The following is a 27297-nucleotide window of genomic DNA, read 5'->3' on the forward strand; positions in this document are numbered from 1 at the left end:
TTAATGGCATTATAAGGCATGTATAATATTGGTTCACCTGCAGAGGGTGCTAAAAGCAGGCAAATGACTTTACAACATGCGTCGTTAAAAAGGCTAGATCAAAAAAGTATGTTAAACTTGTAATTTCAAGGTTTTTATTCCCAGAAGTTAACTTAATAATTTTATAGTCAAGATTAATTAAATGTAAAAGTCATCAATTTGGAACACCTTCATGTTTTTAAGCCAGTCAGTGTCTAAACATCATGTAGAACTGGATAGGTAATATCCAGTAAAATGCACAGCCTAGAGTTCATTCTTTCTATGGGAAAAATATCAGTTATTTCTATGATATGGCTTTAAAATAAATGAAACCTTTTGGAGGAAAAAAAAAGAATTCCACTCTCACCTTTAGGAGTATTCATTTATTTAATTAAAGAGATTAAAACAAGGGTTTCTTTTTAGGAAACATAATTTTCTGTGTAAAATTATTGAAATTTTTTGTGGAATTCTAAATATTATGTCTTATCTAGACACAGGCATGTATGACATAGCAGCCGTAAGGTGAAAGATAGCAAAATTGATTATTTTTTATATTTTATTTGAAAAATAGCTTTTTATTACAAATATTACTCCTAATTATCTTTTCGCACATGTAGATCGCTTTTGAAAGCTGTAACATTGTTGTAAGTACTTCTAATGAAAAAAAACTTTTTGAAACGAAATTTGTCCCCAAATAAGAGTGATCTTTATAATCAACATAAAATTATAACTGTTAACCTGTCAATTCAAGATATTATAATGGAGAGAACATTTTTCTGTGTGTAGTATTGTAACTCCAAATAAGTGGCAAAAAAAAATTATCAAGGAAATAGATTTTTTTAAAACACTGACTGTAGAAGGTAATTACAGAGGATAGGATGCTAAATGTCATTCATTTTATCTATTTCTACTTTTAATAATAGCATCCTCTTTGTGTCTATTTCTGTCACACTTTAAATTGTGAGTTTAAAAATATGCCTTCATTTTCCTGTGTCTTTGATAATGACTTCCTATTTGATCAAACAAGACACACTTCACTTTGATTGCATATAAAAAGCACACAAATCAGAACACTGGCTAGTTCTTTCAAATATAAAATGTATTCAGGGTTTTTCAATTTTGTATTTTTACTCTTTTTTTCTCATGTGAAATTTTCAAGCTGGATATTAAAGCAGATGTTTCTACTTCAGCTTTCTAGCACATTGATTGCTAAAAAAATATTTTTTATTCACTTCATTATAAAAAGATGAATATTCTGTACCCTTGTAGTACTTCTAAGGGAAGACTGGATCATTTTATAATTAGACAGTGGGAGGAGACTAATTTATAATCATTCTTGAAGGTAGATCTACTAATTTAAGCTGATATTTTAATGTTTAGACTTTTGTTTGTGGTGAATCAAAACTCTGTTTATAACCATGGACTTTTTTTTCTGCTGTGAATATTAAGAAACTTAAATTGTATTTTTCAGGTTCTGATTGCATAGTTATCATTAGCCTGGTTCTTCAGCTCTTTATTGTATGTGCTGCACTTCTGTAGTTTGGAAATCTGGCTCAGTAACAAGAAAGAAACCAATAAAATTTTTATTTATAATGGCCAATTGTTATAACAGAACCTCTTTGTCTTTCTGTTGAAAGGTCTGCTTTTAGGAATAAGTGCTGTGAATGAGGCCTCGGATTCTTTAAAATCTGTAAGACCTTTGGGACCTCTAAGGAACTCTGCCTCTTTGATTTTATATTGTGAATACCTCATCATCTCTTTAGATACTGTATCTTGCAACTTAAGGGACAGCATTGAGGCTACATTGTTTTTACATATATTTAATATATTCTTCTTGGACCTGTAGGGGTTTGGGGATTTTTTTTGTCGTTGCTGTTGACTTCTTCCTTCTTGTCAGGGACAGGACTTCTAGGCAGACTTGAAGGTTGTCCTAAAATAGCCCATTATCACTATCTTAAGATTCACTGAGCCCTTCTGCGCGCACATGGCCTTCCCACCCCGCGCAGGTGGCGCTTGCCGAGGGCCCGGAGGACCTGCTGGGGTCCCGCCGGGGTGTTAGTCCTGACTGCGTGACCTTAAAATGGTTCCTTAACCTTCCCGTCGAGAAGAAAAACTACCATGTCCACTGCTTTGGCAAAACCTCAGATGCGTGGCCTCCTGGCCAAACGTCTGCGATTTCATATTGTTGGAGCACTCATGGTCTCCCTGGGGTTTGCAGCTTTCTATAAGTTTGCTGTGGCTGAACGAAGAAAGAAGGCATATGCAGATTTCTACAGAAATTATGATTCCATGAAAGATTTTGAGGAGATGAGGAAGGCTGGTATTTTTCAGAGTGCAAAGTGATTTGGATTATAAAGAATTTCTTGGGTTGAGTTCCATGGAAGTTTGTCACTTTCCTGTGTTCCTGAACTATGAAACTATGACTATCTGGGGTGAGAAATAGTCTCTCAATAAATAAACAACAAATACTGTGGGAAAAAAAAAAAAAGATTCACTGATAAACAGATTTCTTAAAGACCTTAGGGAGAAATCTGCATTTTCAGTTGACTTAACTTAGAATAATTTAACTCCTAGTTGATTTTCTTTCACAAATTTTGCTAGTCTGAAAAACTTTTTTACCATCTACTGTAAACTGAAAGAATTAGAGCAAAAGACTATTTTAAAATTTTGTTCATATAATGTAATAAGCATTTGTTGAAAATTTGAATCAGTTGAGGTATTTAGTAAATGTAGAATAGATGAATAAGGTATTCACCAGCCTATAAAAAGTTCCTGCCTTTAAGGAGCTCATATTCTAACAGAGGGACACAATAATATAAAACAGTGTACTATAGTCTTCCTATCTATTGAACACTTACTTAGCTGCTAGCTATCTGCTCTCATGCAGAACTAGACTACCTATGTTTGAATGCTAATGTTGTCTTGAATAAATTACCTGATCTCTTTGTGCTTCAGATTCCTCATTCGTAAAATGAAGATAATAGTAGGCTGTACTAATCTTGAGAACCTTAAGTGAAATAAACCAGTCACAGAAAGATATATACTGAATGTTTCTACTTGTATGAGGTATTAGAATAATCAAATTCATATAATTCAAGAGTAGAAAAGTACTTGCCAGGGGCTGGAAGAAAAGGAAAGTGGGCAGCTACTAATCAGTGAGCATCACGTTTTACTTAGCAAGGTGAGTAAGCTCTGGAGATCTGTGTAACACTGTACCTGTAGGCAACAGTAGTGTATCATGCTTAAAAATTGGTTAGATGGTAAATCCCCTGTTAAGTGTTCTAACTAAAATAATTCTTTTTTTTAAATAGTAGGCTGTAATTCTTAGAGTCAGTACAGTTAAGTTCTGTTGAGGACAAGGAGAAAGCTTGGAAAGGCCCAGAACACAAGTTCATTTTGTATTTGTAGTGAAGTGCTGAGGTCCTTGAAACCCAGGAGGTAGCATAAAGGAAAAGTAGGGTGGAATTACCCAAAGGGAATGGGAAGGCACCCAGGTTAGGTAAATAGCACCCACCCCCCCACCACCCCCCCCCGCCACCACCACCATCCCACGAGATGCTCAGGTCCTGATGCCTGGAACGTGTGAATATGTTATGTAATGTGGCAAAAGGAACTTTACAGATGTGATTAAGATTCTTGAGATGGAGAGATTTTTCATCCAATAATCTGGGACCTAATGTAACCAAATGTCAGAAGCAGAGATTAGAATGATGTCTTTGCTGGAAGGGGGCTTGAACCAAGGAATGTGGGCAGCCTCTAAAATTTGGAAAAGGCAAAGAATGGATTTCCCCTTAGAACCTCCACAGAGAACTTAGCCCTGTTGACACCTTGGTTTTAGCTCCATAAGACTTATGTTAAATTCTGGCTTCAGAAGTGTAAAATGATAAGCTCATGTTGCTATCAGCCACCAAGTTTGTGGTAATCCATAACAATAATGATCGGAAAATAAGGTGGCACCAAAGGGTAAATAATGCCAAATTTTATTTCACCTATAGTTAGGGTTAGTCAACCTTGCCTGTACATGTGAAAAATTAAAAATATACAACTTAACAACAACAGAAAAAACCTGGACTAATTTTGCAATAATATATTTTATAAAGATTTTTATACTATTGATTCTTCAAAGCCATTACTTTGCATAGTAATTTCTTACATAACCACTTAATGTTTACTAGCAGAAGGTAAGTTTGATGAGGGCAGAGTGTCTTTCTGATTTGTCTTTGTTTTCCTCATAGCTCCAAGAGGTGGTCTTTATAAAAGCAACACCTGCTCATAGTCACATAGAACATTAGAGATAAAATGGTAGATTCTGGTTCTGAGTTTGAATTCTCCAGTGTATCTTTCTTTCTTCATCTTTAAAATGATGATAATAAGGTGCCTACCATAAGTTATTATGACAATTAAAAGAAATACATCATTTCTTAAACTAAAACATTGGGCTTCCCTGGTGGCTCAGTGGTAAGGAACCTGCCTGCCAATGCAAGAAATCAGATTAGATCTCTGGAGAAGGAAATGGCAACCCACTCCAGTCTTCTTGCCTGGGAAGTCCCATGGACAGAGGAGCCTGGCAGGCTACAGTCCATGGGGTCGCAAAAGAGTCAGACATGACTTAGCAACTAAACAACAACGGCAGCAAACTAAAACCTTATGAAGTAATGGTATATCATTCCCATGAAGAAATATATGTATAATATGAAATACATACTGTAATAATAATTAGAATGATAGAAAATTTTCCTTGTATTTTTAAAGGGAGCTAGATAAGAAAATCGGAGAAGGCAGTGACAACCCACTCTGGTACTCTTGCCTGGAAATTCACATGGACCGGGAGCCTGGTAGGCTGCAGTCCATGGGGTCGCTAAGAGTCGGACACGACTGATTGACTTCACTTTCACTTTTCATTTTCATGCATTGGAGAAGGAAATAGCAACCCACTCCAGTGTTCTTGCCTCGAGAATCCCAGGGATGGGGGAGCCTGGTGCACTGCTGTCTGTGGGGTCACACAGAGTCGGACACGACTGAAGCGACTTAGCAGCAGCAGCAGATAAGAAAATATATTTCAGAGAAAATGAGTAACAGAACCCAAGTCATGGCATATTTTCAGGATAATATTAAAATAAACCTTTATAGTGTATACCAGGGAATCTCTAATATCCATGAATCCCAGCTGATAAAAAAAAGCCAGAATAATAAGGAAAGGCAGTGTTGGTGTCTTTCTTTGGTGTTGGTAACATTAGTAATTGTTTATGTAAGATTCATCCCATAAAGCCAGGTGCTCTGACTGGTTTATTGTGTTTCACTGCTGGTGCCACCAAAGACATAACTCTGGACCACTAATTAGTCTATAATAATGCAATCTCAGAATCCCAATTTGAGGGTCTGCTTTCTGGAGCCACTCCTAGTACCAGTTACTGTTTTAGTTAAGGCCCCGGCAAGAAACGGATGGTGCACTTTAAAGAGATGATTGAAAAGAGTTTAATGAAGGAACTGTTTATTAATTGTGGGTGGGATTAAGGGAGACCAACAAGATGTACTGTAATACCCTGGGGCTAGCCGGCTGGCAGAGATGGGAAGCCTTTGCCATATCTAGAACTAAAGGGAAAGGGCTTGAGGATTGGGAGCAGTTATCAGACCCCGAAGGAGAGAGCCACTCTCAGGAACTGAAACCTTCAATGGAGAAGTGCTAGCACTGCCAGGGAGATCTGGCAGGAAAGGGATCCGGGTTGTGACTGTTCTCTCTTGTTTTAGTTTTTGCCTAATCATTTAAGAAATGTAGAATGTTTTGCTAAATTAAATTTACATTTTACTAAGAATATTATGTTTGAATTGAGTTTGAATTGAATTGAAATTCATATTTAAATACGAATAATCTGATTTTTTTTTTTTCCCCAGAAATAGTTGTTGCTGAAAGTGTGGTTGTTATTAAGAAATTGCTGCAAATGCAACCCATACAACATGGTGAAATTATCAAACATATGGCCAAACTCTTGGATAGTATCACTGTGAGTACCAGTTAAGAGGTCTTTGCTTTCAGTACCAGTTGAACTGAATTGTATTTAGTAAATTATGGTTTTGTTAAAATAAATAGACTTACTGAAGTATAATGAATAAGAGAGCTGCACAGTCTGGATTCTTGTTCTGAGATTCTGCCCTGTTGTGGAAGGAAATCACAAATCTGAAAGAGAGAAAGGTTACAATAAATATTGCACATTGGATTGGAATTGGACATGTCAGTGTGAACTGCATTTGTTTTTATGTAGAGAGCTAGGTGTGTTGGAGTACATATGTGCAGGTATGTGTCTGCACACATTTGTATGTACATGTGAATGCATTTATGAGTATACAAAGATATGTTTCTTATGTGGCCTTTAAGAGGACCTCCGTGTGATGATAACCCCAGTAACAGCACACCTAGTGCCCAGATCCTGTTTGTTTTCTTTTGTTTTAATTGAGATATAATTTCATAGCATGAAAATCACCCTTTTAAATCTTGAATCAGTGACTTTTGGTGTATTCACCAGGTTGTGCAATTACAGAACCTTTTCATCATCCCTAAAATCAAGTCCCTAAGCCAAGGTTCCTGATCCTCCCCGTACTTCAGCCCCTAACAACCACTAATGTACTTTCTGTCTCTGTGAATTTGCTTTTTCTGGACATTTCATACAGTTGGAATCATGTGATACATGGCCTTTTGTGTCTGGCTTTTTTCACTTTAGAATGTTTTCAAGGTTCATGCATATTGTACAAAGTAGTACCACATCCCCCCTTTGGGAAGACTTTGGTTTTTAAATTCCATTTAGCATTTAAAGAAACCAGGACTCCTTAGAGAAATGGCTGATTTTAGAGCTGGGCCACGAAAAGAACATCTTGTTGGGCCATAAAAACATGGCTCTGCTCACGGAATGGTAAAGATGTCAGAATTTAAAAGAGTTCCCATTGGCTAATTTGAGCAACAAAATAAATGTTGGTAAAAGGATTGTAGTGTATAGAACAGGGTAAGAATCTCTGAATCCAAACTGGAATGGATGGATGAATGAATGAATAAGGAAGAGGAAAGGAAAGATCTTTTGTTATATTCTTATCATAGTTCTTTTTCTTCATATCTGCTCTTATTGTTGGTTGATAATCAAAGTCAGGACTTCTTACAAAGACTGTGTATGAGAGATTAAGAGACTGGATTTGAAAATCACATGACTTGGGTTCAGATTTAGTCTCTGCCGTTTACTAGCTTTGTGATCTTAAGTAATATTTGACTTCTCCTTGCTCCAGTTTTCTTTTCTGTAAAATTGAAGCACATGTACTAATGACTTTATAGATCTGATGTGAGGAATAAATGAGTCAACATAAATGAAACACTGAGAATAGTGCTTAGTGTAAACTTTTATTATGATCATGGCTGTTGAATTCAAGAAGCATCCTGTTGCTCTTTCTGTTTTGGTCATTTATTTAACATAACTCCTGTAGTGTTAATAATACGTCAGGCACTATTCTAAGCACCCTAAAAATATAAATCATTAATTTTAAATTATTACAACTCTGGAAAGTAGGCTCTATTCTATTTTACATAAAAGAAAATGGAAGCAGGATTATTAAACCTTTCTTACAAATATAGAGCAACATAGAGCAACTTAATTCATTTCAGTAAAAGTTGTTTATGAAAATCCAAAACGGCAAAAGAAAAATATAAAATGTTACAATAAAAAATTTTTAGTAAAATAGTTTTTAAAAAAGGAAACTGAGGCAAAGATAGGTTAGGTAACATGATTAAGGTCATATAGTTAGTAGGTCTGCTTTCTTAACCAGTACATTATTCTGTATTTGTCTTCCTTTTCTAGTCTCTCTTTTTTGTATCCAATTCACTTGTCCACTCACTGACCTGGCCAGGACTTTGTTGTTGTTTCCTTTTGATTCACCCAAATTGTTGACAAATTAGGCATTAAATTGGTCCGTTTGCCCATATGTGGAACAAGTGTTTGACATTTTTTGTCAGTGATCTACTGATAGGAAGTAGAAGGGTAAAACTTTTTCCTCATGTCTACTGAGATAGATATCCAACATCTCTGTGTAACCAGACATCAGATTTCAGTAGTATTTTAGTCCTTGTAACAATCACAAATACTCCTACAGGTGTTTAGATCCCTTTTAGACAAGTGTTACATCGCTTAGTAAGAACCACTTTTCTAAGTAAGAACTAATGAGCCAAAGCTGGAAACCCTAAATCAGGGCAATCAAAGAACAGAAGTATTTATACAAATACATGTATATATTTATACACATAATTAAATGTATAAAAATAGACTAAATGAGAACTCTTGAAAAAGAAGGGCCATAATATAAAGGAAATTCTAATCTGATACTAAAAATATTGAGCAGTCTTAGAAAATTTAGGGGTAGGGTGTGATTAGTTCAGAATAAAAGTGTTTTGATGGTGTCATGGGAGGAAGAGAGTAGAGGGAGGTGAGATTATTTTAGTAGTCTCATGTGTTTAAAAAGTAGTAAGGACTTCCCTGGTGGCTTAGACGGTAAAGCATCTGCCTACAATGTGGGAGACCTGAGTTCAATCCTTGGGTCGGGAAGATCTGGAGAAGGAAATGGCAACCCACTCCAGTATTCTTGCCTGGAAAATCCCATGGACGGCGGAGCCTAGGAGGCTACAGTCCATGAGTCGCAAAGAGTCGGACACTACTGAGCAACTTCCCTTTCACTTTTCAAGGTGAAAATAGATTATCTTAGGGTTTTGAAAGCAGTGGGTTTTGGTAGGGGAAATAGTTAATTTTTTGCTTATAAATAATGGCGGAGAAATGTGTGTCAGGTTATGAGAAAGAAATAGGAACGTGGAATTCTGTATTTCAGTCATCTTGTGCAGAGTTAGTTGAGTCTTGTGCTATTAGTCTTGTTCTGGTCTTGTTAGAAGGGGAGAGGCAAGGCAAAGGAGTGTTAGGGCTTTCCGGGGAATGCAGTGGCTTACACATGAAACCTGTGACTATACATGAGACCTGGATCAAGCAAGCGACAGGCTTTCTTGGGAAAAGAATTTGTTGTATTTGATTATGTCCCCGTGTGGGGTTCAGGAAAATTTTTGAATGCATCACCTTTCTCTACAACAGTTGATGGAATATTAGCCAAGTACATACTTCCTTACAGATCTTAGAGCAAAGCTTATTTTTCTGTTTTTGTCAGATAGAAGATAACCATTAGTAGAATACGAAGTATGGTGGAAATTCCAAATTCACAAAAGGAAAAAAAAAGAAAACCTACATGTAAAGTAAATAATAAATGTTTAAAAATTAAAATGGAAGAGTTAAAATCAAGAAGTAAGATGGAAGAGTAAAAATCAAATATATCCTACTCTAAATATGAATGGACTGCATTCTCTCATTAGAAGACAGACTTTGGAATGAAAAACGAAAGCCAGATAAAGGCCATTTATAATTAAAACACTGTATAAACATTGCAAATAGGAAAGTAGGGAAAGAGACAATTAAGTGAATATCAACAAGAATGTGAGATTTAAAATTAATTAAAGGCTTTTAACAGGATAAAATGGGACATTATAAAATTCAAAAAGGCCAATTTACATAGAAATTTAAAAACATATACCTACCTATATGTGCAAAAAATATGGCAACTAAATAAATATGTGAAGGAAAAATCTGTGGTAAATGCAAGGAGAAATAGATAAAATACAGTTTTATTCTTCCAGAATGAAATTTATACTACCTGAGGATTGTTCTAACAGGGTTTCATATTATCTTGAATGGGATAGGTGAGGATTTTATATTATAAAAGGAGAGTTGAAAGATGTTATTTTGTAAAGACTGCTGAGTGATACTGAAGTAGGGCTTTATGTACTTCTTGCCCAAGTGCCTAACTGAACGCTTGCCGTTTCACAAGTTAACTGCACTTGCCCTGCCACCCCTACTTAATTCACACTTCAGTTTTAATGCATATTGAGTCCAGATGCAGAATATTGGATCAGATTTGCTATTTGTATACAGTTTGTTTAGATGTCTTCTGATTGTGCCTTTGACAAATTTAAATAAAATTGATGTTTTTCAGGTTTTACCGTACACTATTGCATTGTGACAGTGAGCTGGTATTGTAATACAATAGCTTTTAAATTGAAGTGCTTACAGAGTGATCTTTGAAATCTTTGTGGATGTCTTTCTATAACTGCTGTGGTTAGCTTGGAAAGATTGTTTGTTCTTGCAGGCAGGTTAATGGGTTAAAATGGCAGTGGAAACTGCCTTCTGGTAGAAGGTTTAAAAAGTGCACTTAACCACTTGTTCAGGACATTTAGAATAAAGGATGAAGCAAAGTCACTTACAGCGCAGTTTGTCTTTGAAAATACTGAAAAGTAGAGGTTCATAATGAAAGTATTATATCATATGTGTGCATGTGTGTTATTAGTTTGGCTTTAGCCATGGAGAACAAAAAGTGGCTAATTTTCTTACTGTTTTCTCAGTTGCTTCAAATCTTTGAAAATAGTGGCCACGGATTCATAGTATCAGTAGTGTACAAATAAGAGTCTTACAATTTAATAGGGAAAGGCAGGGCTGGAACCTGAAGATTTTATGATTCGGATTCCAGCCAAATGCGCAAAATTAGGTTTGTCAGTTTTCTAAGCTTTTTAGTGTCATCACAGAAGGATTGCTTTCAATATACTTACTGATATTACTTCCTATTGTGGAGAAATTTTCTGTGTTTTTAAAATGTTACTTGGAAATTTTATTACCTTAGTTCTAGACTCTCTGAATATTATTCTGGCCCTGCCACACCACTGTCACCATCTTGAGATTTTCAGTATGAACATTTAGAACTTACTGATTTTTAATTTTTTAAAGAGTTCTATTTTAAATGTATGCACTATGTTTAGAGTATTTGAATATTATTTTAATCTTGGTATATTAATGAATAGGAATATAAATAATCTCTTAGACCTTTGGGGGATTGTCCTTTTAACTGAAAAAAAAAAGTATAACCAAAGGATTAAAGTGGAATAATAGATTGTGATATGTCATAGAATTCTAATTTTTATACTAGCAATATATAATGAAATATTTAAGAAAAATAAATCTAGCATAACTGAAATCTGAAGTTGCTCATATATTCTTATTTAGAGGTACATTTCATTATGGTAGGCAACTTGAATTGCTTCATACTGGAAAATTTAATGTACCACTCAATTACTGTTCTTTAGCCCAATTTAAAATAATAGATCGGAAGTAAGATCTTAATGCAGTGTAACCTTTGGAACATTGGAAATAGCCTCTTTCTTCCCAAAAATCAGTATACAGTAAGGATATAAATTTTATCATAATACATGAATTGATCTTTAATAGCACTTAGTATTTTACTATTACTTATGCTTAGTATTTAAAATTATTATGTAAATATACTGATTTTCTTTTTTCTTACTAAACTCATTCTAATATTAATTTAAAGATGGTAATGTTAGCACTTTATATAAAAATGTGTACTTGATTTTAAAGATTTCTGATAACCTCATTCTGGTGAATGACTTGACTTAGTGATGTCTAAATAATTTTTTATTACTTCTCACGATGGTAGATATTGTGATAAAATTCTCACTGTGCAAAGGTCGCCACTCTAACTTTCTTAACAGTCATACTGTGTACAGCTGTGAAACTGTAATGAAAGCATTGGGACTTTGTTTGAGAAGTTAGAAAAGGACTTCATAAAGAGTCTTACCTCTTCTTGTGATGCTACTTCTTAATGATAGCCAGTGGCTTTTTCATTTATTATAAAAAGCAAATTTTCTATACTAGGTGAAAATGTTTGCAGAAACTAATTTGCATACCCCTTCAAATTCCTTTTGGAATAAGGGAGAATATAAATAAATAGTAATAAAACTAATTTGCGTGCTCTAAATAAAATGTTCTTCTTAATGGTGCTGGTGGAAGGTTTCCAATTTTTAGCAAAGCATTTATTTTTAAGAAGCAAATTATATGGAAAGGTACTTTATTAAAAATATATAATGAAAAATGCCATATTGGACAAGTTTATCTTATTCCTATTTCTTTTATTGATGACCAAATAATAGACCAGCATTCATGATTTTATAAGCAGATCTTGGTAATTTTGCCAGTTCTGTAGATACAGATACATAGAAAACAATAACAGTTTTGATTTGGAATCAGGGCCTTAAATGGGTCCTCTGTTCCTTTGTCTGTATTGTCCATGGCTTCTCAAAATGTGGTTTGCAAGCCACCTGTCTCAAGAATCATCTGTGATGCTTCATGGAGCATGGATTCCAGGGCCCCATCATAGAACTACTGTCTTAGAACTGATGCCAAAACCCTACAGTCCTCAGTTCAGTTCAGTTCAGTTGCTCAGTTGTGTCCGACTCTTTGCAACCCCGTGGACTGTAGCACGCCAGGCCTCCCTGACCATCACCACCTCCCGGAGTTAACTCAAACTCTAGTCCTAACCTTGGATGCTTTGTATAGGCATCGAGAGTTGTGAACCATGCCCTGGAGCAAAGGTCAGCTGACTTTTCCTGTAAATTGGTAGGTAAGTCAATATTTTCAGCTTTATGGGGAATGGCAGCCCACTCCACGATTCTTGCCTGGAGAATTTCTTGGACAGAGGAGCCTGGAGATACTGAGCGACTAACACACTTGCTTCAACTACTCTTCTGCAATTACAGCACAGGAGCAGCAGCAATGATAAATAAACAAATGGGCTAGGCTAGACAGATTTGGCCCAGGAGTTTGCAGATCTCTGATAGAATCAAGATTCTAGACCAGTGGTTTTTCCTTTACGAAACCAGTTTTAATCAGATTTTCTGATAACTGAAGAAAATCTGTAAATATAAGAGGACTTCCTGGATATACGTTAAATGAATTAATAGATGTAAAACCTTTTATAATATTTAAAGCCTTTTCTGTGTTAATATTAAGGAGAGTGTGGTTATTTTATTTGCAATATTTCTATATTATCTGCTTCTACTATTAGGTTCCTGTGGCTAGAGCAAGTATTCTTTGGCTAATTGGAGAAAACTGTGAACGAGTTCCTAAAATTGCCCCTGATGTTTTGAGGAAGACAGCTAAAAGCTTCACCAGCGAAGATGATCTTGTGAAACTGCAGATTTTAAATCTTGGAGCAAAATTGTATTTAACCAACTCCAAACAGGTAAGAGACTAATCCTTAGTTTACCTATGTGGAATCTACTTTCTTCTTTGCTCTGATCAAGCAGCTATGTCCATTTGTAGATTAGTCTGTCCATTCAACAGTTACCAGGTGCCTGTTTCTTTAAGGTTTTACTTTAGATGGTAGCGGTGTAGAGACGGTGTTCTGGTCTAGTTGAGGAGAAAAACATAAAAAAATGAAATAGTACATGGTAAGTACTATAATAGTGTATTGTGACACAGTGGAACTCCAGAGGAGAAAGTTATTGCAAGTCTGAAATAGAACGAGGAGAGAGGTCAACAGTGTATCATAAAGGATAAGACTCCTGACTAAGGGCTTTTAAGGAGTGGCTTACTATACAGAATAAGGAGAGAGGAGAGCAGGGAGTCAGAGTCGTGACACACCATGGTGCCCCCAGGAAGCCTAAAGCTGAGTTTGGAAAGGTAGGCAAGGGCAGGACTTGATCCTCCACGTGAAGGGAAAGCCATTAAATATGTTTTAATAGGGGTATAATTGACCATGTTTGCAGTTTCAAATATTGACTTTTTAAATCAGTTGACTTTGTGTAACTAACTGTTGATTAAAGAAATAGCCTGTATGTATAAAATGCATAAAATCACCTCTGTGTATAATATAGGATCTTGCTCATTCTTTTTCCTTTGTCTAAATAGCTGTTTAGACAAAGGAAAAAGAATGAGAAATCTCAGGTAACTCCTCAAATTAATTTTTGTATATTTTCAGGTTGTCTTCATTCCTAATTGTGAAGTGAGTTACATTAATATAGTTTTGGCTGATGGGTATATAAAATTTCTGACCAAATAATCGCAAATATTTTGAGCATATTTCTATGATTTAGATTTTATATTTCCATTTTTAAGTCAGTCTTTGAAAGGAATAAGTTCGTCATTTCCAAGTGTCTTGTAAATTAATTCATGCAATGAGTTATTTTTTAAAAGCTGAGTAAAAGAGGGGAAAACTGTGTTTGCTGTTGAGTTGCTTCTTTATTGATAAAAACACTGTTTTAGCCTGACAGTCATTGTTTTTTACTGTTAGTATGGTATTGTGAATGTTACCGTGACATCTAGAATATATGATTTTTATGGCCTTATTGTAATAATGGGCTTCGCTGGTAGCTCAGACAGTAAAGAATCCGCTTTCAATGCAGGAGACCTGGGTTTGATCCCTGGGGTGGGAAGATCCCCTGGAGGAGGGCATGGCAACCCACTCCAGTATTCTTGCCTGGAGAATCCCCATGGACAGAGGATCCTCCCTGGCGACAGTCCGTGGGGTCACAAAGAGTCAGACACGATTGAGCAACTAATCACAGCACATCATAACGATGGTTTGGCTGCTGTAAATAAATCTAGCCTACATATACTCATCAAAGAAAAGTAATACAAAATTATTGTGTTACTCAACACTGAAGTCGTTATGTCTTACAGAACTAAATAAAGGTTCTCTGGAGCAACAGATAACCAATAATAGAGCATAGTACTCTATGTTCAGAAATTATAAAGTGTATTCCATAACTTTTTATTCAGTGACTTTGAAGACAACATAGTTTGCACTCAGTTGGTTTTTTTTTCTTGAACTCATTTTTGGAGCTGAACTTTTGAAGTGTTGTATTGTATATTTTAGAATGATACTTCTAGATAACCATAATAGACTTGACCACCAGCTGGTGAAACAGTTACAATTAGAAAAAAAAAAAAAAAAACTCATTGTTTTTAAATGATTAAATATAAAAATAGATGAACAAAGGTATCCTTTAAGGTTGTGTTCTATTATCCAGTTTCTCATTTCTCAAGGAGTTTTAGAGAATTCATAAGTGAGAATTAGCACTAAAGAATAATGTTTAAGTTCCATTAACTTGACAGCATTTTTAAGTTGCATGATTCGTAATCTACTGGATATGAGATGAGACTAAAATTCTTGTAAATGTAAAAAAAAGTATTTTCTATACATGTTAATTTTAGCCATCTTTAAAACTCAACTAGGGAGACCAGGCCATAATGTTAGAAACCGATTTGCCATGATGTCCCAATATTTGTTTGTAGATCCAACTTCCCTGTGGCCTAGATCTCTCAGTGAGCATTTTCAGAATTTTTATTGCCTTATTTAACTATAGGGGCTGTCTAGACTGATTTTTATTAGATACAGGAATTGTATGCCTAAGAATAATTGAATAATAAACTTCGTTAATATCTCAAATGTCTTTATTTAGCGCAAAAGAGATTTTGAAACTTAGTCAACAGTCTGCTTTTAGTAGTATTGAGTAAATTCCTACTGGGCAACTGTAAACTCTGAGAAAATACAAAAAGGAAACAACTGTCTGAAGTCTCTGAAGAGTAATTAAAAGTGGGAAGATTCTGAAGGGAAATTGACACTTCTCTGGGTCTGATCCCGAATTCAGTCTTCAGTTGGCACGAACACATAGAGACTGAAACTCCAGAAGGAAACCCAGAGTGCTCCTGCCTGAGGAAGCAGAGGACAGAGTTTAAGAAAAACACAGGGAATTCCCTGGTGGTCCAGCAGTTAGGATTCCTTGCTTTCACTGCTGAGGGCCCAGGTTCAGACCCTGTCAAGAAGCTAAGATCCTGCAAGCCGCTTGGTGGGGTCAAAAAGAGAACTACCACCAAAGATATTGAAAAGTTAAGGAAGAATTCTAGAAAGGAAAGAGTCAGTGTGAGGAACCCCAAAATCTGAGTAATTCTGTCCAAGTCTCTGGCTGACACCTGAACCACATGGTGGATTTAGAACAGCACAGTTAGTAATAAAGGAACTGAACTGCAGTTTGGACAGCACTGAGGAGACAGTCTGTGCTTTGAACCCAGCCTAAAATATAGCAAAGTTTAGGGTTTCTACAGGACAGCATTCATAATGTCCACGATAAATCCCAATTTACTCAACGTAAGACCTCAAACAGAGAATTACTGTTTAATGGGTATAGAATTTCAATTTTTGAAGACATAAAAATTTCTGGAGATTAATGCTGGTAATGGTTGCGTTAACACTGAACTGTGTACTTAAAAATGGTTGCAATGTAAATTTTATGTTTATTTTAGCATAATAGTGGACAAGAATAGGAAAATATGACCAGTTTTCAAGAAAACAAAAACCAGAAACCAACTTCTAGATGACTCAGATGTGGAAATTTACAGGTATAAATTTGAAGCAACTTTTATAAATGATTGATGACATAAAGGAAAATGTGTTCACAATAGATGAAAAGCAAACTGTTAGCAGAGAAATAAAATCTAATAAAAAATAAATGGAAGTTCCAGAACTGAAAAATACAGTACCTGAAAAATCAATATTTTGTCTAGTATTACATATTCTTTAATATTTTAATTTTTTTGGTATGGAGATATAAAGCTGTTCATATAGTTTTTAAAAATTATGATTAAGACTCTGTAGATGAACCTTTTCTGTAAGTTTCTTTAGTTTTCTGACTTTGGGCTCTTTCAGTGGAAATTTAGAAAGCAGTTGGTGTGTGATGACTACCTTAGAACTATTTAATGTCAATTGCTGGAAGTCAGGTGGTAATCAAAAAAAGTACAGGTTCAAATATTAGACTGTCTGCCTTCAAATACTCTTTTACCACTTACTAGCTACATGATTTTGGACTGATTATACAATCTGCATAAGACTTAGTTTCCTAATATGTAAGATGGGAGTTTAATATGGTCAGTTATTTATAATTTGACATATATATTCCTAAAAATCGTTATGCTTTACAGAAATGCACAAACCATAGGGATTATTGCAAAACTAGAACCAGAGATACAACACTCAAAAAATTCATTGATGACACAGGCTTTATGCAGTGACATTTATAACCTTTCTTGAATAAATTTTCTTGGCATTGAAAAAGTCAGGGTAAAACATATAAAGGTAAAACACTCAAGTTGACCAAAAAAATGTGTATACTGTAAAATTTTTTAAAATCTGGTTTTCTGTATACTATCAACGAACTATGAGGAAGAGAAATTAAGGAAACAGTCCCATTTACCATCACATTAAAAAAAATGAAATACCTAGGAATAAACCTACCTAAGGAGATGAAAGACCTGTACTTGGAAACTATTAGACACTGGTGAAAGAGATGGAAGATGTCACAAACAAAAGGAAAGATATACCATGTTCTTTGATTGGAAGAATTACTTTTGTTAAAATGACCATACTACCCAAGGCAATCTACTGTTACAGTGCAATCCTTAGCAAAATACCAATGGTGTTTTTCACAGAACTAGAATTAGTAACTTCAGAATTTGTATGGAAACAAATTCCAAATAGCCGAAGCAATCTTGAGAAAGAACAGAGCTGAGGGAATCATACTTCTTGACTTCAGATTGTACGTGAAAGTGAAAGTCGCTCAGTCGCGTCCATCTCTTTGCGACCCCAGGGACTACACAGTCCATAGAATTCTCCAGGCCAGATTACTGGAGTGGGTATTTTCCTTCTCCAGGGAATCTTCAGATTGTACTAGAAAGCTATCATAATCAAGACAGTATGATTCTGTCACAAGAACAGACATATAGGTCAGTGGAAGAGAATAAAGAGCTTAGAGAAAAACCCACACACTTACAGTCAATTCATCTATGACAAAAGAGGTAAGAATATTCAATGAAGAAAAGATAGACTCTTTAGTAAGTGGTGCTGGGAAAGCTAGACAGCTATATATAAAAGAATGAAATTAGGATGTTCTCTATCACTGTATACAAAAATAGACTCAAAATGGGTTAAATACCTAAATGTAAGACTGGATACTATAAAACTCCTAGAGAAAAACATAGGACACTCTTTGACATAAATCACAATATTTATTTGGATCCATCTCCTAAAGCAAAGGAAACAAAAGCAAAAATAAACAAATTGGACCTAATTAAACTTAAACGCTTTTGCACAGCAAAGGAAACCATCAACAAAATGAAAAGACAGTCCACTGAAAAGAAGATATTTGCAAATGATGTGATCAGTAAGGGGTTAATATCCAACATATATAAATAGCTCATACAATTTGATATCAAAAAAGCAAAACAACTTGATTAGAAAATGAGCAGAAGAACTGAATAAACATTTTTCCATTGAGGAAATTCAGGTGACCAACAGACACATGAAAAGATACCCAGAATTGCTAGTTATTAGGGAAATCTGGATGAAAACCACAGTGAGATAGCACCTCACACCTGTTAGAATGGCTATAATCAAAGAGAACACCAATAACAAATATTGGCAAGGATCTGGAGAAAAGGAAATCCTTATACACTGTTGGTGGGAAGATAAATTCATGTAGCCATGGTGAAAAAGACTATGGAGATTTCTCAGAAAAACTAAAAGTAGAACTATCATGTGACCCAGCAGTTCAAATCCTGGGTAGATAGCCAACAAAAAAACAAAAACAAAAGCACTAATCAAAAGATACACACACAAATACAAGATACGTGTACCCCAATGTTCATAACAGCATTACTTAACAATTGCCAAGTTATGGAAGGAACCTAAGTATCTGTCAACCAATGAATGAATAAAGAAGATGTGATATACATATATATGGGGGGAGGGAGGGAGGGAGGGCTAGATATATCAGTATAATGAAACACATATATGATGTATAGTATATATACACATATAGTGTATACATATACATATAGTGTATACATATACTATATAGTGTATATTATGTGTGTATATATGTGTGTATGTATATACATACATGTATATATGTATATATATATACACACGTGATATATGTCTATAATGGAATACTTGCTCATTCAGTTGCTTCAGTCATGTCTGACTCTTTGCGACCCTACAGACTATAGCCCACCAGGCTGCTCTGTCCATGGATAATGGAATACTACTCAGCCATAAGAGAGAATAAAATTTTTGCTATTTACAACATGCATGGACTTGGATAGCATTATGCTAAGTGAAGTAAGAGAATGACAAATACTGTGTGATATCACTTGAATCTATGTAGAATCTAAAAAGTACAACAAACTAGTGAATAAAACAAAAAAGAAGTAAATTCACAGATACAGAGTACAACTGCTGGTTACCAGTGAGGAGAGGGAAGGGGGAGGGGTGACATAGCGGTGGAGGGAAAGGTCATAGGATCTTCTGAAATCCTCTCTGTAAAACTTTTGAAAATTGTAAAGCAGTATAGAATTTAACGAGTCATTTAATAAAATTTTTAATTAAAAAAATTTAAAGCCCTGTTTAGTCGTAGCTAGAACACTAGAGCTGCTTACATTTGCCGCTGATATACGTTAAGAATTCTGTGTAGTTCTCCTAAATTTACCAAACAGATTTGCCAGTATCCTTCAGTTTAAAAGTTACAACCATGTGAAACCAATTTTAAATGCTGAGTTCTGTATGTTTTTTAACATTCCATAAACTAATATATATGTAAGCTCATGTTAGGACTATAATCTAAGATAACTTTTATTATTTTGTGTTGACCTATATAATATTTGAAGAAGGCTATTGTTGAGCAAATAGTTTTTACCAGTTTATTACTTGTCAAGAGTATTTAGGTAAAAATGTGATGCCCATGTTTTGAGCAGTTTTTTTTAGAGTATTGGATTTCTTCATATTTACAAAGCATTCCCCCCAAATTTTTTTCTCAGAAATGACTCCTTAAATATAAACAGGAAAAGAATATGACATAAAAATTGGATATAAAGCTGTATATATGCTATTGAATATTTCTGTTTTTTATGGTGTATTACAATATTCTCTTTATCTTGTATTTTTTTGATAAAACCCATTTAAATGTACTGCTGAATGTCCAGTCTGGTTTTGATTGAGCCTTCAGTCATATTGAAATGCTGTGATTGTTTACGTGATCATGTCTGTTTTCTTTGTTACTGTTGCCCAGGACAGATTTGATTTTTATCTGTTGTCTCAGTGTCCCATCCAGTTCAGGCTTTTTCCCAGGGTTTTCATTTTTAATGAAGTTGTTGTTGTTATTGTTCGGTTGTTAAGTTGTGTCCAACTCTTTGCAGCCCTATGGATTGCAGCACACCAGGCTTCCCTGTCCTTCACTGTCTCCCAGAGTTTGCTTGACTTATGTTCTTTGAATCAGTGATGCAATCTAACCATTTCATCCTCTGCCACTCCCTTCTTCTTTGGCCCTCAATCTTTCCCAGCATCAGTGAGTAGGCTCTTCGTATCAGGTGGCCGAATCACTGGAGCTTCAGCCTCAGTCCTTCCAGTGAATGAATATTCAGGGGTGATTTCCTTTAGGATTGACTGGTTTGATCTCCTTTCTGTCCAAGGAGAGTTGCGTCAAAATAAGTCAGAGTAAGTTTGTAAATTTTCATGTTGGACTTCTAACCTTTGCCGTGGTTTTGTCTGGTGGCCTGTGAGACACAGGTGTAGTGAACAGAGATTTCATTTTAAAATGAGAAACATTTAAATGGAAAGACTGTCTTTCTTTTCCCAACCTTTTTGAGATACAACCTGACTAAGCTTTCCCGTGTAGAGCAGCATGTGGGGTGTGTACTGAGAAAACATGCCCTCGTAAGGCAGGTCCCTCGTTTTCCCCGTGGTGGTGACGTGAGTGTGTAAGTGTTTCATCTGATGGTAACTTGACGGTAACCAGCATGTGTGTCACAGCTTGTGCAAAGCGTGAAGCTCCCAACTGTCAGCAGCTGGAGTAAGAGGAAAGCATGGGAACCTAGGGGTTGGTTGTGGACGAAATATGTGCAGGAGATAGAGACAGAACAATCTTGCTGTAAACTATTAAAGAGAGTGTTCAGGGCACTCTTGCTACAGTAGTTTTGTCATTTACTGTGTACTGTAAATCCAAAACCTATTTATTATTTGGCTGTTCTTTTTTTATTTTGTTATAAATCCATCAGCAATAAATTCTGAAAACTTGAAGTGTATATTTAATGAAGAATGAAGTAGAGAATTTCTGTATCATTATTTAACCTGTACAAAATGTTCGTCAGCATGTACCATCTACCATGAAAATCATAGTGATACCACTGACCATACAGTGAACTGAAGATAAGATAAATCTGCTAAAACAGGATCAGCATCTAGTTTCAAAACTGGAAGATAGAGCCTCAGGGTGATGATTTAATGTATATAGGTGGCAAATATGTTTACATCCCTTTCTGTGAGACATGATCTCATATAGAGCAAGTAACTTTAAAAATTTGGTTTTTTTTATTTTTTATTACAAGTTTTCTTTTGCACATATGAGGAATGAAGCAGTGACGGTTAGTGTACTGGCTCCATTAGCAGAAAAAGGACCCAAGTGATGCTGCTGGTTTTCAAATAAAAAAACAATTAAATCCAATAATAGACCATTTTTACTCAAAGCTTTTGTACATTTCTTCTGTCAGTGTAAATGAAATCTGAGTAAAGCTTTTGAAAGTTTATTCTGTCAAATTCGCTGTAAATGCTATTATTGTAAATTTAAAAGCCCCAACGTGGCTTTCACTGAACGAATGTTGTCATGGTAAAAGCAACGTTCTTATTAAATTAAGAAAACTATGGAACAGAAATATTTTGGGAATTGGTTGTGGTGCATGCAAACTCACTCTGCTTATTTTACCAATTGAAATAAAACTATAATGGTCAACTATACTGATACTTGATATGTGTGGTTTAACTGAACTACAAAATTCTTGTGATGAAGCTAATACTGAAAAGGCATACTTCAGCATGACGGCACACACTCTCATACTCAGTTCTCTTTGCTGCATGTGACCAGCAAGATTTTACAAATGTGATTTTGTGAAAAACTACTTTGTAAATTATTAGCCTGTGTTATATACTGGCTTTTTTGCCTGGATTGGGTGGGTGGGTGGGTGGGGAGTAGATTAAGTGACATTTTTGTGTGTTGGTTAGATTTTTATTCAAAATCATTTGGAAACCTTTACAGTTTTTACCAGGTAGAGTTCCAACAACCTTCAGCTTTTGAAAAGTTTAGCAAATAACATTTCTTGGAAACAAATCTTGCAAACAGAATGACATTGAAATATATCCCTATAAAAACAAAGGCAGAGTTGAGCAAATTAAATGGTAAGAGCTAATAATTTATTGTAGAAGTTCTTTCATTTGCAGTATTTCAGCTATGATGAAGATTTTTTTGATGGAGCTACTATTTTAGTTGGTTAAGTTTATATTTTGTATTAGAATGAAATGAAATTGAGAAGGCAGTTGATTTTGCAGTATCTAAATTTGATGAAATATTAAGCTAGAATTATTCAAAAGTTCTATCTCATAAAGATAGTTTCATTGCAGGGAAAAAATTTAACTATCTAGGCTTGAAATACTTACAAATTTTAACATGAAAGCATTGAGAATATCCTTTATTCAACAGAATTTTTTCTATGCTTATTGGATCATTCAGACTGTAAAGAGGGCATTTTCTCCATTAAAAATGTTAAGTTCTATAGCTAAGAATAAGTTGCAAATGTCAATACTTTCATAATTCATGATCATAAAATTCCATTTTGAAGATAATGGTAAGCAATCTTATTTTTTTAATTAAAAATAATAACATATAAAATTACATTCTTTAGATAAATACCAATGACTTGGTTTTAGAGATAGAGCTAAGAAATTGATTAAGGTACGTGAATAAAGAGGTGTGAGTAAATAAATATTCTGTTTATGTTTTTAATGCATCATGGGACCTGGATATGTTTTTATCTTTTAGAATTTTATTTTTGAAAACACACTTGGTATAATTATTTCATAACCCACCAATATAATAAAGTTTTATAGTCAATAAGTGCATATTATAGAAATTACATAATATTAATAACTTAAAATTTTCTATCTCACTTTAAATGGAATCTGTTAATATTTGAAATAATTAACTTCCTAAAAATTAATTTCAGAGACAAGAAATAAAAGTGAGATGAATCACTCCACTAGCTTAAAAAATTACTGCAATGAATTGACTTTTTTATCTGATTTATTTTAGTTGCATATTAAATCCCAACATTCAAATATACTTTAGAGAGTTAACTTAGTTATGGATTCTCACTACAGTTGAAGAAACTTAACAGTAAGATATATTTTCCAGGTTATCCCAGCAAGTTGATTACACAGTCCAGTGTACCTTGGATTGACCTGGGTTATTCACTTAGTGACTGTTTTGCTGACTGTCCTTAAAAAATCAGTCATAGAAATTTTCTTATCTGTCATTGAACCAACCTAGTCTAGTAATTAGTGAATAGCAGTTGTTGTTAACCAAATTTAGAATAGCTCCATTAACATTTTTCATTTGTGTTTTTTGTAGTTCTACTTTAGTAAAACTAGGTTAATGGTTTTTAAATAGATTGTTACTGAAAGAAGGTTGCTTTCTATCCAAATCAATTATCTTAATGAATTAATATTGTAAAAGAGTTTGCCACACCATTCCTGTATCTTGACTTATTGTTATAGAACTATCTTTAGCTCTACCTGACTTGATGGATTTTATTGTTTTTAATCCATTTCTAATGTCTATAAAATGTTCTAATGTAGATGTTTATTTTTTCCATGTATTATGAATCCTGTTTATAGTTAGAATTGTATATGTGTAACCTTCTAAATTAAAATTATGCTTTTTCAATAAAGTAATGAGTTGAAAATACAAACCTATTTTGTTAACATTTCAATTTTGGTTTAATTATTATTAAAATTATCTCAATATATGTTAATGTAGTACAGTCAAAAATTGACTTAGGAAATCTTATTAGAGTGTAAAAGCTACTATAATAAGTTGTTCCCTAACATAAATAAATAAATGACCAATATTACTAGAGGCCATAAGCAATATGGGGAAAAAATGGAAGGAGTCTTTTATCCTAGTTTTTAGAGGGCATCAGCAGCTTGCTTTTATGAAAAAGTAACAGCTAAATGCACTGCAAATAATTTGCAGTAATCCAGTTCAGTGATTCATGTGTCTGCTTTAATGGGTCATAATTCAGGGTAAAGTAACTGAGTGCAGTCAGAGTGCAGACACTGCTTATGCCAGGGACAGTATCTCTTCATAAAACACACCTCAGGAGAAGCAGTTTGCCAGCCCCCTAATACTCTCTGATGTTTTGATGTCCTGCATATTTTTCCGATTAAGTTTTGAGTGCCATGTTTTTAGTTGTATTTCCACATTCATTATTCTCACGTAGACCCTTCAGCGGGTTTGCCATATATGATTATTTTTTTAATGATGCCTTTCTTTCCACTTCAGCAGTTTAATAATCTAGCACATGGCTGCTTCTCAGTACTCAGCATTCACCTCCCCAATACTGAAGAGGACATGTGCTTTGGCTTCAGAATTCCATTTGCAGCGTTAGAAATGCATATTCCCTATGGAACAACATTTGTTTGACATAACCATTCATTTTTATTACCTCTTTAAATATGTTTATCCAGAGTTATCAATAATCATAAATAACTGTATTTTCATCTTGTTCTGTTTTTTTCCAACAGACAAAATTGCTTACCCAGTACATATTAAATCTCGGCAAGTATGATCAAAACTACGACATCAGAGATCGTACAAGATTTATTAGGCAGCTTATTGTTCCGAATGAGAAGAGTGGAGCTTTAAGTAAATATGCCAAAAAAATATTCCTGGCGCAGAAACCCGCACCAGTGCTTGAATCTCCTTTTAAAGGTATTATTATCAGAATATACCTGCAGGATATTTTATGTTATCTTAGAAATTATGATATTATGTCCCATTTTTAACATGTTTAAAATTTAACTCTTAGAAAATATGTGATTAGTGTATAAATATATAAATACGAAAACTGTGCTTTCTACTCATTCATCTCTTCTCCGATACAAGCTTTATATTAGTTAGTTCAAGTTTATGTTTTTATAGGCCTTATTTACCTAAATAATTTAAATCTTCTGACTTTTATTCTTAACCAAATGATTTGACTGAACAATAGATAAAAGCTGTGTTGTATTTGCAGACCTTGACTTCATTTATGGTTTAAGTAGATAGCTTTGTTTAATAAGGAATATATAATTCACATTAATAGTGAGTTATTAAATATTCTGTGTACACTAACATAAGCTTTTCCGGAAAGAATTATTTCATAGTAGTATCCCTTTATGTATGTTTGCTTTTCAGAGATGGAAATTGACTTATTTTCCCCAGCTTTTTAAAAGGAGTAATTTATCAGTTTCACAAGTAGCCCTTACAGTGGGAATCAAATGATATACTTTGGTTTTCATATTGTTTCTTATTTAATTGTTTTAAAGGGATAAAAAGCAGTTCAGTTTTGTAGTAAAACTATTAAAATTCTGAATGTGTTGGTGGCAAGACATGTATATGGATTGTTTAACGGTGCTGTCATTCTTAATATTCACAGTAAAGTAATTTTTAGAGAAGCTACATATCAGAGCAACACCTCTAAACACACTGACTGATTAGCTTTTTTATTGACCATTATTGGGGAGATTATTGTAATCTATGGACTGAAATCAGTTTTTTTGACCTGTGAAGAGTTTCCTAGTTTATATTTATTCCTTGACATTTGAGGTAATATGCCAATTACCTAGAGCTCTGATTAGGATTGTTCTCTGTTCTGTGCAGCTCGGATTGTTTATTTTATATTTTCCTTTATTTTAATAGATAGGGATCATTTCCAGCTTGGCACTTTATCTCACACTCTCAACACCAAAGCAACTGGGTACCTGGAATTATCTAATTGGCCAGAGGTGGCGCCTGACCCATCAGTTCGAAATGTAGAAGTAATAGAGTTGGTAAGTTGACCTTTCTGAAATTAATTTTGTCAAGCAGTAGGAGATTCTAGGATAGCTACTGTTTTGTATAAAAGCTTTTTTGGGGGGTTGAAAACTGAAAATTGTTCTGGTATTTCTAAATGTAGTGTGTTAGATATATCTTTCTTCTATGGGAACTAAATATTGTAGTATTCCTATTTCATTGTACATGTACTGTTCCTTTTCTTCAAGGAAATAGAGAATTGAATTCTCTGCATCAGTGCCACCCACATTTGTGATACTGCATTTGTAGCTGTGCAGATTCAATTTCTAAGGTATTTAGTTTCATTGAGTTGAGCTTTTCCCACTTACTTTAGAGACTCATAAGCTTCCTGTCAATATTTTCCAAATCATTTTTGCTATCTCTTCCAGAAAAACCATACAAAGTGTTCTTTTGGCTTTTCTGAGGAACCTTTTTCACATGAAGCCAAATATAAATAGGAAGCATTATGTACTAAGAATATCCTTGAACAAGGTCACAATTAATGAATAGCATATTGCTTCACATTAAAAAAAAAGTCTCTGTATAAATACTCTTTTCCTAGGTCTTTATAACATGCTGGCCACTAAAATAAGAGAATTTATGTTCTTTCCTAATATTATCTCTTTCTTTCTTATATAAACAAGAAAAATAAGGAGAGGGGTCTTCTGATTGTTTAGAGATTGATTATGTGAAATATATCTGATATTTTTTTAAATAGAATTAATAAAAAGAACAATTATGTATTACATCCTGGGTGCCTTTCCAGTACAGCACATATATTGAACTAGGATTCAGATAACTGTTCTTTATCTATAATTTTTATGAGAAAGTCAGTTAATCTTCTTGCCTACTGACTTTTCCCTATACAGTAGGGAAAAAGCTGTCTTACTTTAAATAGAAGAATTTCATACCCACACTTTGCAGGTTGTAGAGTCTTAGTTCCCTGACCAGAGATTAAATGTGGGGCACAACAGTGAAAGTGCCCACGTCCTAACCACTAGACTGCCAGGAAATTTCTGGGGCATAGCCATTTAATTTGACTCCTTTGAAAAGTATGTTTCTCTTAACTACTCAAACTTATCTGGCTTTGGAGTGTGACCAGAGCAATAATAACCAGTAACTAACCCTGGTAGTGTTCTTTGATAATATTTTATAATCATTATTTGTTTAAACCTTATAATGATTATAAGTGATAGTTATTGTTATTCCTTTTTTGCAGCTGATGAAACCAAGGTTCAGAGAAGCTAAGTAAATTGCCCAAGTTCCCATAGCTAGTTAGTGATGGAACTGGAATACCACTTCATATCTGAGTCCACTGTTCATGAGATTACTGCATTTTATTATGTAACATAATGAGAGGAAGCTTGAGCTTGTTGCAAATCTGGACTGTCCTT

The 27297-nt window shown here is 34.5% G+C and overlaps 1 protein-coding gene across 1 annotated transcript in view; it reads left to right on the plus strand.

The window, feature by feature from the left end:
- Nucleotides 1–27297, plus strand: part of AP3B1 (adaptor related protein complex 3 subunit beta 1) — a 227970-nt gene that overhangs the window by 104024 nt on the left and 96649 nt on the right. Inside the window, exons 14-17 of the mRNA XM_061158118.1 lie at nt 5911–6020; nt 12997–13173; nt 24616–24802; nt 25772–25902. Of these exons, the coding sequence (XP_061014101.1) occupies nt 5911–6020; nt 12997–13173; nt 24616–24802; nt 25772–25902 (605 nt within the window). The remainder of the gene's footprint in view (nt 1–5910; nt 6021–12996; nt 13174–24615; nt 24803–25771; nt 25903–27297) is intronic.

Source organism: Dama dama, chromosome 12, assembly GCF_033118175.1.
Source record: "Dama dama isolate Ldn47 chromosome 12, ASM3311817v1, whole genome shotgun sequence".
In the NCBI taxonomy this organism is placed as follows: domain Eukaryota; kingdom Metazoa; phylum Chordata; class Mammalia; order Artiodactyla; family Cervidae; genus Dama; species Dama dama.